Below are 13,253 nucleotides of genomic sequence, written 5' to 3' on the forward strand. Positions count from 1 at the left end.
CGGGGCGGCGCGGGGCGGCGGGCGGGGGCCTGAGCCCGGGGCAGCAAGATGAACTCGTCCTCGCTCGGCAACCAGAGCGGCCGGCCCTTCTGCCTCCTGGCCCTCGGCTACCTGGAGACCGTGGATTTCTGCCTGCTGGAGGTGGTCGTCATCGTGTTCCTCATGGTGCTGATTATTTCGGGCAACGTTATCGTCATCTTTGTCTTTCACTGCGCGCCTCTGCTGAACCACCACACCACCAGCTACTTCATCCAGACCATGGCGTACGCTGACCTCCTGGTGGGCGTGAGCTGCCTGGTGCCTTCTTTGTCTCTGCTGCACTATCCGATTGTTTTGAGCGAGTCCTTGGTTTGCCAGATCTTCGGTTACGTGGTGTCGGTGCTGAAGAGCGTCTCCATGGCCTCCTTGGCGTGCATCAGTATCGACAGATACATCGCCATCACCAAGCCGCTGACCTACAACGCGCTGGTCACCCCGTGGAGGCTTCGGGTCTGCATCCTGATGATTTGGCTCTACTCCTGCCTGGTCTTCTTGCCCTCCTTCCGCTGGGGAAAGCCTGGATATCACGGGGACGTGTTTCAGTGGTGTGCCGGCTCCTGGGACACCGATCCCTATTTCACCCTCTTCATCGTGGTGATGCTCTACGCCCCGGCCGCGTTCATCGTCTGCTTCACTTACTTCAACATCTTCCGCATCTGCCAGCAGCACACCAAGGAGATCAACGAGAGGCGGGTGCGCTTCAGCTCTCAGGACGGGGAGGCTGGGGAGGCGCAGCCTTGCCCGGACAAGCGCTACGCCATGGTTCTTTTCCGCATTACCAGCGTCTTCTACATCCTCTGGTTGCCCTACATCATCTATTTTCTGCTGGAGAGCTCCAATGTCTACAGTAACCGCGTTGCGTCCTTCTTGACCACTTGGCTTGCCATTAGCAACAGTTTCTGCAACTGTGTCATTTACAGTCTCTCCAACAGTGTCTTTCAGAAGGGGCTTAAGCGTCTCTCGGGGGCTATTTGTGCCTCCTGCGCGAGACAGAGGGTAGCTAAGGACTCCTCTACCTCTAGGAGCAAAAGATCTTCCAATGGATGTCATGTCTAAGACGCCTGTCGGCTGGACTGGGAAGTGCAGGGACCATTCTGTAAATTGCAAAATAAGTTAAATATGTTTTTAAGATGTCCAGATTTGCAAAAAGGTTTCCGAGAAATGCTGCTGACATGGAGGAATCAGGAGCACATATCATTGTGATTTCACTTTAAAAAAAAAAACAACACTGCTGTGGAGGAGGCTGCGGAGTTTCACCTCCATGTTCATTTTTAAGAATAAAGCTGTATCTTGACACTTACCTCTCCAGCTGGTGTGACTGAATGGAGTGGGTGTCTGAGAGCTTCGGCAAGATGTAGTCTTTCTTACAGCTTTACTAGGTTCTCTCGAGCTTCGTGCTTCACATGTAAATGATAGATCTGAAGTGGAAATGTCACTGTATATGGTATATTACAGGGATTTTTTAATGTATGCCAAAGTATATTAACACAATGTTCCAGCATCATAGCAGAAGGGGCCAAACAATTTGTTTTTCATTGCTACCTAGACAGGACCTCTAGAGCAGTAGTGAACGGCACAAACGCTGTAGTGTGAACTTAAAGTGTAACTGAGCCATGAGTGCAGCGATGTGATCTGAACGGTCGTATGCTTGGGAGGGCCGAGCTGGCTTCCGCGCCCCATTTCCCTGGTAGGATGCATGTACGGCATCTGCATTTTCCTGTTTGTCATGAAGTAAGAATTAAAACTTGGATCAGACCGAATCTAGCAGTTAAACAAAATGTGTTTTGATAAGCTAAGGAAAAAAAAAATAGATGTAGCTTTATGATAGCAGAGTTGCGGCAGCCGCTCGAGAATGGTGCCAGCAGTTGAAAATTATTCTCAAAACAGTGGAGAAATGCCATGGGTTTGTATGTGGAAATTTTCTCAAGAACCACTTTAAAAATAACATGTCCCCTTTTTTTTTTTAATCTAAATTCTTCTGATATTTTACATACTGGAACTTAAGGGGAAAGGAAAGAAAACAATTGTCTTCTAAACAGCTAAGGGAACTATGCTGTAAATGTAACTGTAGTATTTGAGTTATTCCTAAGTGCACAGAGCTAAATGAGAGGCATTTTTCTTTAGCCTTTGTGGGATTAAAGAAGGTTCGAATATAGCAGGGGCTAAATCCTGTTGGCAAACACGTATCTAACTGGTTAAAGTCAATAGCTGAGTAACAAAATCCCATTGACCACAGCTTTTTCAAGATAGCTCAGATAAAATATTTTTGAGTACCGTAATGCTGATCGATCAGCTCTGCGAAAGAATATTCTTGGCTTTTCACTGATGGCAATATTAGAAAATGTATTGGAACCATGTAATAATGGATTATAGTCTGCATAGTCCTTTCTCACCCTGTCCCTGTTGAGGGCTGTCCCATGCCACACTGGTCTGAGAGGAGGTTGCACGCTGTGACCAGTTTGTTTCCTTCTCTGTGCTTCCAGGCGGTGCTGGGAGCCTGGGGGATTCCGTGGGCTCGTGTCTCAGATCTGGTGTGTGCTGTTAGTCAGAGCAGGAATGAAAAACAGTAGGGAAAAGTCATTTGATATTTTAGAATTGGAGTAATTCTCTCGGCCAAAGGGAAGACTGTATTTGTGTTAAGTGGTTTCAGGTCTACTGTTGTTATGGATCAAGGTCGTTCTCTCTCTAGTACCTCTACCCTGTCCCTCCCACGAGCACGCACATGCCTCCTCGCTGCTCTGCTGGGACCCCATCCTCTCATCTTCTGTGCTTTGCCCTGGAACGTAACGAGCTGTCTCTGCCCTGTGTCTGCACGTGCAGCGATTGCTGCTGCCCATCCATGTTTCCTCCAGTGTGGTTTGGTGAGGGAAGGGAGCGTGGCAGGATAAAGCGCTCCTGGCGTGGCTTGTACGTGTCAGCACGCGTTGCGGAGAGACACGAGTTCCCCTTGCGCTTGTGTGCGTGTACCGGTTCCTGGGGAGGACAGTGCAGAACCCTCTCTACTGCTGCCTGGTTTGGGTCGAGAGCCCTGTTGCAAAGAACGTTAAGTCCTATCACGGTCTGCTTTCAGCGTATTTCATGCCTAGTCCAAACCCCTTGAGATAAACTTCCTCCTTAGTTCATCTGAAATTTTAAAGTTGTCTAAGCCCTGATGCCTTCAGGACAACATTTCTTCTTCTGCTGAGTGACGAGACGTTGCGTGGAGCCGGGGCTGGTGCTGTGCTCCGTGCACCAACCTGCCAGAGGTGATTCTTCCTGCACAGCTCCTGCCGTCTGAAATCTGGTTGTAGGCGCAGACGGCCGTGGGAGAGCAGGGGTAAGGGTGTACTGAGTCATTTATATGCAGCATAATAAGCTCACAGCCCATCAGCTGGCTAATTGTTCTCCAGCGTTCTGTAGGTATTACAGCAGAGGTGGGCTTCAGGGAACAATTCCAGGGCTTTAGTCACTAATATCATGTATGGTATTCTTGGAACAGCCTCTCAGGTGAACTCCTAATAGCTTTGCTCTGAATCTTCACCTTATCTAACATTTCCAAGGCCTTGAAGTGATCCAATCTATTATTCAAATAGCATTTTATTAAATTCAATAAGAGAAAAGAATCTGCTGGAAATTGGCAAATTCAGGTTTAGGTGGAAGCTGGAGGGTGAAGATTGTTGCTTTTTTTTTTTTTTTGATGGCTTGAATAGAGAGTTTAAATAGCAGTGTTGTGTGCTGGGTTTTGAGAATATGGAGAATTTTAAAAAGTGATGAAGGGTCTGAAGCATGGGATAGAGCTTTAACTGGAGCTGGAGCAGTTGCTGCTTCTGCTCTAAGCCTAGAATTGTCCTTACAGCGTGGTGGTGGTTGTTGCAGATGCATGTACGTGTGCGCAGCTGTTGTTGCTTTGCAGCTCAGGTTCAGTTATAACATTCCTCACGGGCTCTTGTTCCATTGCCTCGCCCATCTCAGAGTCTTCATCAGCTCGGCTGATTTCTGAGAGAGGTGAAAATCAGAGTCTGAAAGTAATTCTCCAAGAGGTGGGGACAGGAAGGAGTTGCAGCAAGTTCAAGTTTCATCCAGTGTTTTTGCTGTTGCCTTGGTAGCTTAATTTTAGTGTCAAATATTTCTATTTTTGTCTGTGTTAATTTATTGTTTGGGGTTTTTTTTAATTTAAATGACTTTGTTTTCTCTAAGTTAATTTAATGTCGGTCTGGGTTTGTCTGTGACTAGATGTTTTAAATATTCATGACACTGGAGTCTGTTGTCTTCAGTGTAATTACACGGGGGTGAATCTCCTTCACTGTGCCAACTGCAGAAGAAATGATTTTGAAATGCGTGACCCTGTTTGCTCAGAGGTCCATTGAGCATCCTTTGTCGTGGAGTTAACAGGAGGCACGGCAGTCCCGTCCATCGCGGTCTGGGCTATGATCGTTAGGCAGCGCGCTCTCCAGTCGGATCACTTTCATTATTGTACGCATGAAACTAATCCTTCCCTGGCTGGATTTGCATCCGCCTGTGTCTGGTGCTTTAGAAATTGGTACCAGGAGCATCGCACAGATACATGCCATGCTGAGGAGAAGAGAGAAATCAAATTACATCTTCATAAAAACTCATAAAAACTCTATTGTGATGTGATTAAATGAACTAATTTTGAAGTTCTATCTCAGACTACAAATTTATTTTTTTATTACGGTTATCTGCCTCACTTTTCGATTAAGCTGCTAGGAGGCTCACTTTGCAGGATGCGACTCAGTGGTGTGTTTTGATTACTAGGGAAGGGTTTCTGCGTGCGCTGCTTCTCAGCAGGCCATAATTCGCTTCATCGAGAACTCTTGATGTTTTTAAACAAAGTTTACTGTAAATTTTGGTTGTGATGATATTGTCATATTCCAAAATAGACTGGGGAAAAAAACTGTGAAATATTCTTTTTTGTGATCTCCCAGTCAAGTGTCAGTGTTTTTAACTCAGCAGATCTCTCTTGTGTGAAACGTATGTTTTGCTGTTATCTACTGGTAGAGTTTTTTAATTAAATGTCCCTATTTTATTCACTCTTTATTTGCTGTTAGGGTTTTGTACTTGTTTGTGAGCTTCTTAGCACACAGAAATTTGTTTCTACTGGTTGGAATTCTGACATGGCTCCATGTCAGAGTGCCAAGGGGCAATCTGGAATATTTGTTGCAGATCTTTGACAAGAAGGAAATGGGACAGAGTATGGAGGCGCTGGGAATCGCAAGCGTAGTGTGAGGCTGTGCGATACAGCCGACTCCAACGACAACTTACAAATTTCAGTCTCACGATGCATCTCTAGCATTGTTCCTTTCTTTCCCACAATCATATGAAGGTTGTACCTGTAAGAAATCCTAGATTTCCTAGTTTGTCTGTTCTGAAAAAGACACTTCTGGGGCCTGTCTGTGATGTGGGATGGAATACTTGGTATACGAATCTCATAGCAGGTTTTTCAGTGCTTATTGTTTCACAACTAACCACTCTGGTGACCCCCACCCACCCTCCTGCCATGGCAGGGCAGGTTCTTTAGGGTCCCTTCCAAGCCAAACTGTTCTTTGATTCTGTGCTACCAGATGTACTGAGCCTTCCTGAGTCACGAAATCTGAAACATTTCAGTCTGATCTCACTCCACATCAGGGCTTGAAGTTGACAGAACTTCTACTTCTAATTCAGGTTGGTTCTTAAAAAAATGTATTTCTTAGGAATTAATATCTGAGCTCAGGAGCCTCCCTGTAGAGATTGCAAACAAAAGGCCCATTTACATTTTTTCCATTTACTGTAGGTAATTTAATAAGCGGAGGTGGATGTTTTGGAGGGCCTTTGTTATTTTAACACAGTTTTGGTTCTGGGTAGTTGAAGCACCTGCTAAAACTTTCGCCTAACCTCGGCCTTATCTTCTTGTTTAGTTTAGAAACTTCTTTCTTCCCTTCTATGACCTTGAAGAATACAACACCACATCCTATCTGTGGTGGCATTCAAGATAAACTTGGATTTTACCTCACTTCCAATGCTACCCAAAGTTGGCGAAGTGTATGTTTGTGATCGATGCTCTGCTAAGATCCAAGAGGAGGAAAGGCTTCTGTGGCTTCTGTACAGAACTGAAGGAAGAGTGACTGTCTTCCTCACACAACCTAAAGGAGTGGACGCTTGGTTGATGCTGGGTTTGTCCTGTTGAGGCTTCCAGGAGGGGAGAGACCGGGGCGTAGCAGCGGAGGAGAAGTGCCCAAGCTGTGTCTGTTAGTTCTCTGGGTGAAGCTGTGCTGCTTGCGGGCTGTCCGAGCCTGCCTCTTTCTGTCTGACTGTTCTCAGTGCTTCTCTTTCCACTCCTACGGCTGAAATTCAGAGCTCTGGAGAGCATGGATAACATAGGGCTTTTTTATATTTCTTACTCTTTATATTCTGAATAGTGCTGTTTGTATGTGGCGGTGGTCCTGGGTCAGGGTATCAGATGCGTGAGTCGCTTTGGCATCTCTAAGATTTCAGATTTTGTGTGTAAAACTGGAAGCGGTTGTGTTCGGAGCAAGAAACTCCAAAGTTGTGTCCAGTCGAAACAAAGGAATGAGCTGGGTGTAAGCTGCAGTTGTGTCACAAGCATGGAGAATTTCATTTGGGTAATACACTTTTTAAAAGACGGGTCGACTGACCTGTTCTAGCAGCGGGGAAATGCTCTGGTGCTCTCTGGTCCGCTCAGCTTTCAGGGGTTTTGTTCATGCAGCGCCCCGGTGTACTTCAGCAGTCTGCCCAGTCAAACTGATGCTCTGCCTGGTGAATTTGTTGTTACATAAACTGAGAAACAAGTTGCTTAAGTCATTGTTTTGGCCTGAAGATGTGGGGATGATTGCTGAGCTGAGCACAGGAGATGCGGGCTCTGCTCTGGGAGAGACCGGGAGGCCCAGTTGCTGCAGGACTGTTCCGTTCCCCAGGCTGATAACCGGTACCTTGGTTTGCTAAGAGGTTTTTTGAAATGCTGGGCGGATGCAGAGTGCATTAGGCTCTATTTAGAGTCAGGGTTTAGACAGACAGATGTGTTCTGAAGTTCACATTTGCTCCAGGAGTGCTGCACCTGGGCCTGGGATCCAGCATTGGGAGCGCCTGTGGGTGGCGAGGGAGAGGGAAGGGAGCCTGAACCCGTGGGTCTGACTTCTTGCTTTTTATGAATTTCTAGGGTGAGAATAGCAGTTCTGTAATTCAAAGCTTTGGCTTCTCTCTGATGGTCATTACTGGAGAACCTTTAATTAAAAAGCTAAATAAATTGAAGTAACTCCTTGCAAAGATGAACTCAACTCTTGCTGCGCAAATGCGAGTCGTTGTTAACCGTTACGGAGATCCTGGGATAGAAGCGACCAAGCGCTCAATAAACCAAGTCAGTGCTTTTATGGCAAATTGAAAAGAGGTTCTTCTGGGATTTCAGCTGTAAATGAATCCTTGCAAATCGGTAATTAGATTAGTAAAGGATGACGTTTTAATATGCTTGGCAGGAATATAGAGGGATTTGTCAGGGGGAGCAAAACCAGACTTTGCACTGAAGTGGCTGAGGCGTATTTATAGTGCTTGTGATTTGTGTGTATGTGTGAGATCTTCGGACTATTTTAATATAATGTAAGGCTTGGAGCTTTAGCGAACTCAAGTTGCTCGTTTTATGATGTTACATTAGTACCACACTGTGAAGTATTTTTAAATATTAGCATTACTGAGTATTGAAAGTATTTCATAAAAACATTTTTTTAAAACATTTTCTGTAGATGCCGTCAACAGAATCAATGTTTGGTGTACAAAGAAATAAACCCCTGAGGGCTGTAAGGTACCTGTGTTTCTATTGCCTCAGTTTTTGAGGGGGTCAGTATTTCTTGAGAATAAATTGTTGTCATTAAAATCTACTAAAACAAATGGTGCAGTGAATCCTTTCCGAGGAAGCGGTGTTACCTCCAGCCACGCTTTTGGACTGTCTGAAAGGATTTGCAATCGCATACATTGTCTTCACAGACTCGTGTCTTTAGAAATGCTGTACAGCACGGTGATTTGCAAGTTCCTATGCTGATGAATTTTCTCCCTGCGTAACCTTCGGGATCTGGTTTCTGTTGTATTTCTAGCATGTGAACACTTGATTCAATTTTGTATTCCTCTAATGAATGCAACAGGATGGAAACGAGTTTGCGGTTGCTAATGATGAGCTTTTTTTACTGTTCTTAATCCACATGGGTATGTCTTTTCTTCAGGGATTTCAGAATTGTATTAGTACTTTTTTTAATTGTTTCCTTCACACGCTGTTTACAATTTGAACTGCTCGCATGGGAGGCTCTGCCTGCATGGGCTTTAGGTTGCTTTGCTGAACGAGATGCAGAGGAGCGACCTTACTGTAAAGGATGCTCGCTGCTTCCTGCATCCCGCCTGCCTCCTTGCGCCTTCGCAGTGCCTGGGGCAGCCGGAGCTGCCGGTGGGATGATTTCGGTGTGTCCTGTGGAGATGTGTTGTTTGTCAGGGCCGTGAGGAGGAGTTTAGTGTGGGAGACTGTCCCACTCCTGTCACGAGCAGCGGCACAACTGGTAGTTTTTCTTGTGTCAGTGAAAAGGCCAAGAACAGACAAAATCATACGTAAGAGTGTGTATGTGTGCAAGAACTCTGTGCACCTTTGTATTAAAAGAGGTATGAATGGGAAACCCCTGCGATGAAGAACTACGGAAAACAACCCGCCAAAGCAGGTTAGGAAGGCAAACAGGTGAATAGGAGCCAGTCTGAGCCTTCAGACTCTCCAGTGCTGTGTTTAATTCTGACACGATGGGGAGTATCGGGGCTCCTCGGTGTCCTCGTTGCTGCCTGGGGTTGCACTGGTTTGTGCCCTGCAGGGAAGGGGAGGTGGCGCAGATGGTTTAATGCGGGACGCAGCTGAGGAAGAGTCAGTGCTGGGGCTGCAGAACTACATATCTTGTGCCAACTCAGAATTGTTGTTAAAATACAGGGGAGAAGGGGCACTTCGACCCTGTCATTTTAAGGCATTTCTGTAGCTTATTTTTTCAACACTAATAATAAGAAAAACTACAGTTGAGCCAAAAATGACAAATGTTACTGGTTTAAAATAATACTTGCATATTTTTAAATATTAAATGGAACTAGATAAATGGGAAGCATGTAAATATCTGATTCTAAATCTTTGCATAGTTATTTCCAAGAGGTAATTTTGCTATAAGCTATGAAAACTCGAAGAAGTGTGTTATTATTCCCTTTGAGATGATCTATACCCAGCCGTGTCTTTCATCTCTTGGCTTGTTTCCTTTTTGCTGTAGGTGTGCATATATATTTGTGTACTGTGTGAGTGTACAGTCACTGCGGTGTTCATTTAATTGTTTTAAAATACATATATCTGCATTTTACATACGTGTGTGTATATATGTATTAACACAAGCGGTTCAGCACAGCAGTGATTGTACAGACACACACCTTAGGGCTTTGTAAAATATGTAATTTTAAGAATGTCAGTGTGGTTCTTAGCGACTTTTATAAACACTTTTCTGACTGTGTTATCAGCACTTGCCATCCTAGGAGAAACTGCACATTTCTCAGTGATTGTTCCCCTGGTTACATTTTTGTCTGCCATTTGTTCTGGATTGATGTAATCTCGATACTATGAAAATTTCAAGGGCTGTTGGCGCATTTCACATAGCCTGGGATTGCCTGTTCTCCAAATACATGGATCATGCATCAACAGTACTACGTAGCCTTACTGTTCTGCCTAAAAGCCTAGCTAATTTATTTCATTTTCTCTCCTTAAAGAGAGGTCTCTGGAAGGGGAGGCGTATTTTAGGATGCTCCTTCTCTCTCAAGGGAAACTCGGAATTGAATAGCAGTACTTGTTGATCGGTGATGATATCGTAGCCAAAGGATGCATGGGTGGTTTCATAGGAAGTTTTTGCTTCAAGTTTCTTGATGAAATGTAGTGTCCTACAGAGCTGTGTGAAGAGTGTAGTTTTTTATCCTGAAATGCACTTGTACACTTTATTTGAAAGGTCTGAATGGATCATAAATACATTTAAGAAATAAATGATATGTCACATGTTTTCACCTCTTGTCTCGCATGACTTCTCTGTAACCGATGTGTTCGGCTGGGAGTGGGTGGGGGTTTTCCCTCTTATCTCGATTGCTCTGAATAGTCCAGCTCGTACGTAATCACAGAGAGCAGGAAAACCTTCCAGCATGCATTTGTGTTTATGCTTTATCCATACATGATGTAGGGCACTGTAGGCAAACTCCTCTCCATAATTTTCCTGTGGGAAACTTGAGCCCTAAAAGGAAACGAACACAGCGAAAGGGCTGGATATCACAAGGGATTCACTTTTATTTTTAGAATTGCACTATATTGCCTTATTTGGATGGAAAGTATGTGGTATCAATGCACTATTGTATCAAATTGCAGCTGTCTGACCATTCCCAATTTGTCTAAATTATTCAGGTCTTTTCTGCAAATACTCTTCGTTTGTGAGTTTTTCCGGGAAGGGCTCACTCCAGGTAACACTTGCATTCCATGGGGAGCGTTCCTTGGGAGGAGTCAGCGAGTCCATTGCTTTGGAAGTGGGTTCGTGGTATCAGGAGCAGGTGTAGTTCTTCTTTCCAAAACTGGCTCACAGGGTTGGGCCCAAGACAAATGCAGGAATGCGCTCGGTGTGAAAGTCAGCGTAAATATTCCTTATTAAAATTAAACTTGGGAATGCCATCAACCTGCAAAATAAGACTCGCTGATGCTGTATCCTGCCAACATTTAAAATAGCTATTGGAAGAGCTTTAAATACTTTCAGATGTACTTAAAATGTACAGATCTGCTCAAAATAACTTATCCCTATCATGTAACATTAGCCCTGTTGCTGCCTGTGGAAATTTTGGAGAGTTTTGGTGTCTTCTGTTTGTTGCAACTGCCTAAAGCCATCAGCCAGCATGTTGCTTTCTGGAATGGCTTGTCTGTGTCGCACAGAGATGCGTCGCAGCGACAACACCGTGTTCTGCTCCGACCCTGGGCAAGGCCTGTGGAATGCCTCTCATTGATTGTGTCTCTAGACTCTTCTCGCCGTGATCTCTGACCGTGTGACAGAATCCTTGCCAAATCTTTGGGACCTTCTGAAGAAATAAATGCAATGGGAAAATCGATCCCGTGGTGGCAAGAGCGAGGAACAGGCAGAGCTTGGGGTTTGTGGTGGATGTGTCAGATCACTCCAGTGAACAGACTTCTATATTTTGAATCATTCTGGGAGTGGGAGCAGGGGGGAAATCTAAAGTTTGGACCTCACCTTTTTTCTGGTTTTATGTAGTTTCAGAAGTCAGCCTGTGTCTGGGTCAAGCCTTTGCTTTATGCCCCCATTGGATTTCTCACTACCCTGGTGAGACAGGAGTTGATCTTTGGGTGGTGAGCCGTTTCCAGCAGGCAGCATCCTCTGCTTCTTTGGAGGTCTCATATTTATTTTTTTTTTTTGTCACAGATCTTGTCCCTTCAGCAATCTTTCACTGCTGCTGCTTCATCCTCTTGAGCTTATGTAGGGGATTAGGAGGAATAAACCAGAGCTATTGGAAGCCGCAAGTAGATCAGCCCTATGAGGAGATGCTAGGAGGTCCATCTCTTCCATGTCTTTAATTGTGGCCTAAGCTATGGAAAAAGCTTCTCAAGTAACACCATCTCGGTCTGAAGACATTGTTGGAGGCTGTAACTGCATGATACCGTTCGCAGATCCTGGGATGGTCCCTGGAAGGAAATGAAAATAGAAGGAAAATGTATTTTAAGTGTGTCCAGTTCAGGAGCCGGGAACCAATTTACTTTTATAGATGGGCTGATACGATAGATGAGCTTTTATTTGCTGGACTGCATCCTGGTTTCCATAAATACTCACATAATTACTTTTTAAAACCACTGGAGAGGAGGGTTTCAGTATATATACTCTATTATTTTGAAGTGCATTAAAGAGGGGGAGAAAGGGAACGTTCTTAGTTTGAGCATCTACGTTTCCCTGCTTTCCTTTGGAGCAGTAAGCCGTTGTGAGAATTCTGATCTACACTATACTTGCCTCAGTTCTCATGGCTGTTTTCCGTTCTGTTTTCTTTATTGCTTTCTTTTTCTTCCTGTCATTCTTAGCTTTCTATTTTTCAGTCCCAGTTTGTGAAGGGTGTGGGTTCAGAAGGGTTTCCTTTGGTTCCCAGTCCCCTGAAAGCATGAGAAATTGCCCATTGAGCCAATTCTCACAGCAAGGTATAAAAATAGGAGTAAAGAAAAGGTTACACAATGCTTGGATTGCAGCGGTTTGTACTAATGGGGAGATTTCAAAGCCGTGGTTTGAAAAACATTTTCTAAACCTTATCATTTCCGTTAATTTTTCTCTTCCCGAGCTCTGTTTCAGCTGCAGGAACTAGCCTTACTGATTACTTAAGGAGTTGTACTGAAACAGTGGAGTCAAGTGCTGAACGAGTCATGCAAAGCCAGAGAGAGACCACTAATTAGTTCCCTTTAGCCATAACGAGCGATTTGTTTGAGAAGCCTGTCCTAAGAGTTTCCAAGCAGGTGCTTTGGTCCCTGCTGTTAAATAAGTGGATTAAAAGGCAAGTGGATTTCAGGTTATTTGGCCATTGCAGCAGCACGATGAGGGATCCCCCTCCTTCGGTACCGCAGGTTGCTGTTGGCAGAGAATGGTGCCTGTGCTCTTGCAGAGCACGGGACTGCTCTGTAATTCACTCTTGTGAGCTTGTAAGGAGCTGCACGTTGTTCACTGAGGCTGTACTCACATGCTGCAAAGTTCTCAGACCTGTTTCTGAGCAGTCTCTCCGCTTGCAAAACCAGGTGAAGCTTACAGCCACTAGGTCACTTGACTTTGTTGAGTTAAAAGGCTTATCATTACATGAAATTTATTTTGCATTGGATTTTGTTTTTCTGACTTCCTCATAATGAGACAGAATCTTAATTATTATCAAATTGAAATGCTAAACAATATTTTTGATGTAATTTCCCAAACAATCCAATAGCTCTATTCTAACAGCAGTGCAGTGCTTGCTTAATGAAATGCTTCTGTTAAACCACAGAGAGGACCATTAACCTTGGATTAAAATCGGATGAGAATACCGAGTACACTGTTGTAATATTGTTCTTGTTCACAAAATTGTTTTGGGAAGAAAAAGGTCAGCTACAAGCTGTATTTAATGATCTTCACACTAGCTATATCATGTACTTTTTCACTGTCTATTTTACTTCTACCCTTTTT

General features: G+C 44.4%; 2 protein-coding genes across 4 annotated transcripts in view; both read left to right on the forward strand.

The window, feature by feature from the left end:
* The window catches only part of RABGAP1 (RAB GTPase activating protein 1), a 67,223-nt gene that overhangs the window by 33,287 nt on the left and 20,683 nt on the right, over positions 1-13,253 (forward strand). The gene's annotated exons all lie outside the window — the stretch shown is intronic.
* Positions 49-2,456, forward strand: GPR21 (G protein-coupled receptor 21). The gene has a single exon (XM_069873160.1). It carries the CDS (start codon positions 49-51, stop codon positions 1,093-1,095), a length of 1,047 nt encoding a protein of 348 aa, XP_069729261.1. The 3' UTR covers positions 1,096-2,456.

Source organism: Phaenicophaeus curvirostris, chromosome 20 (assembly GCF_032191515.1).
Source record: "Phaenicophaeus curvirostris isolate KB17595 chromosome 20, BPBGC_Pcur_1.0, whole genome shotgun sequence".
NCBI classification, from domain to species: domain Eukaryota; kingdom Metazoa; phylum Chordata; class Aves; order Cuculiformes; family Cuculidae; genus Phaenicophaeus; species Phaenicophaeus curvirostris.

Bases quoted from the DNA above. Each gene is read 5' to 3' on its own strand.
- GPR21 (XM_069873160.1), top strand. From the start codon at position 49: ATGAACTCGTCCTCGCTCGGCAACCAGAGCGGCCGGCCCTTCTGCCTC.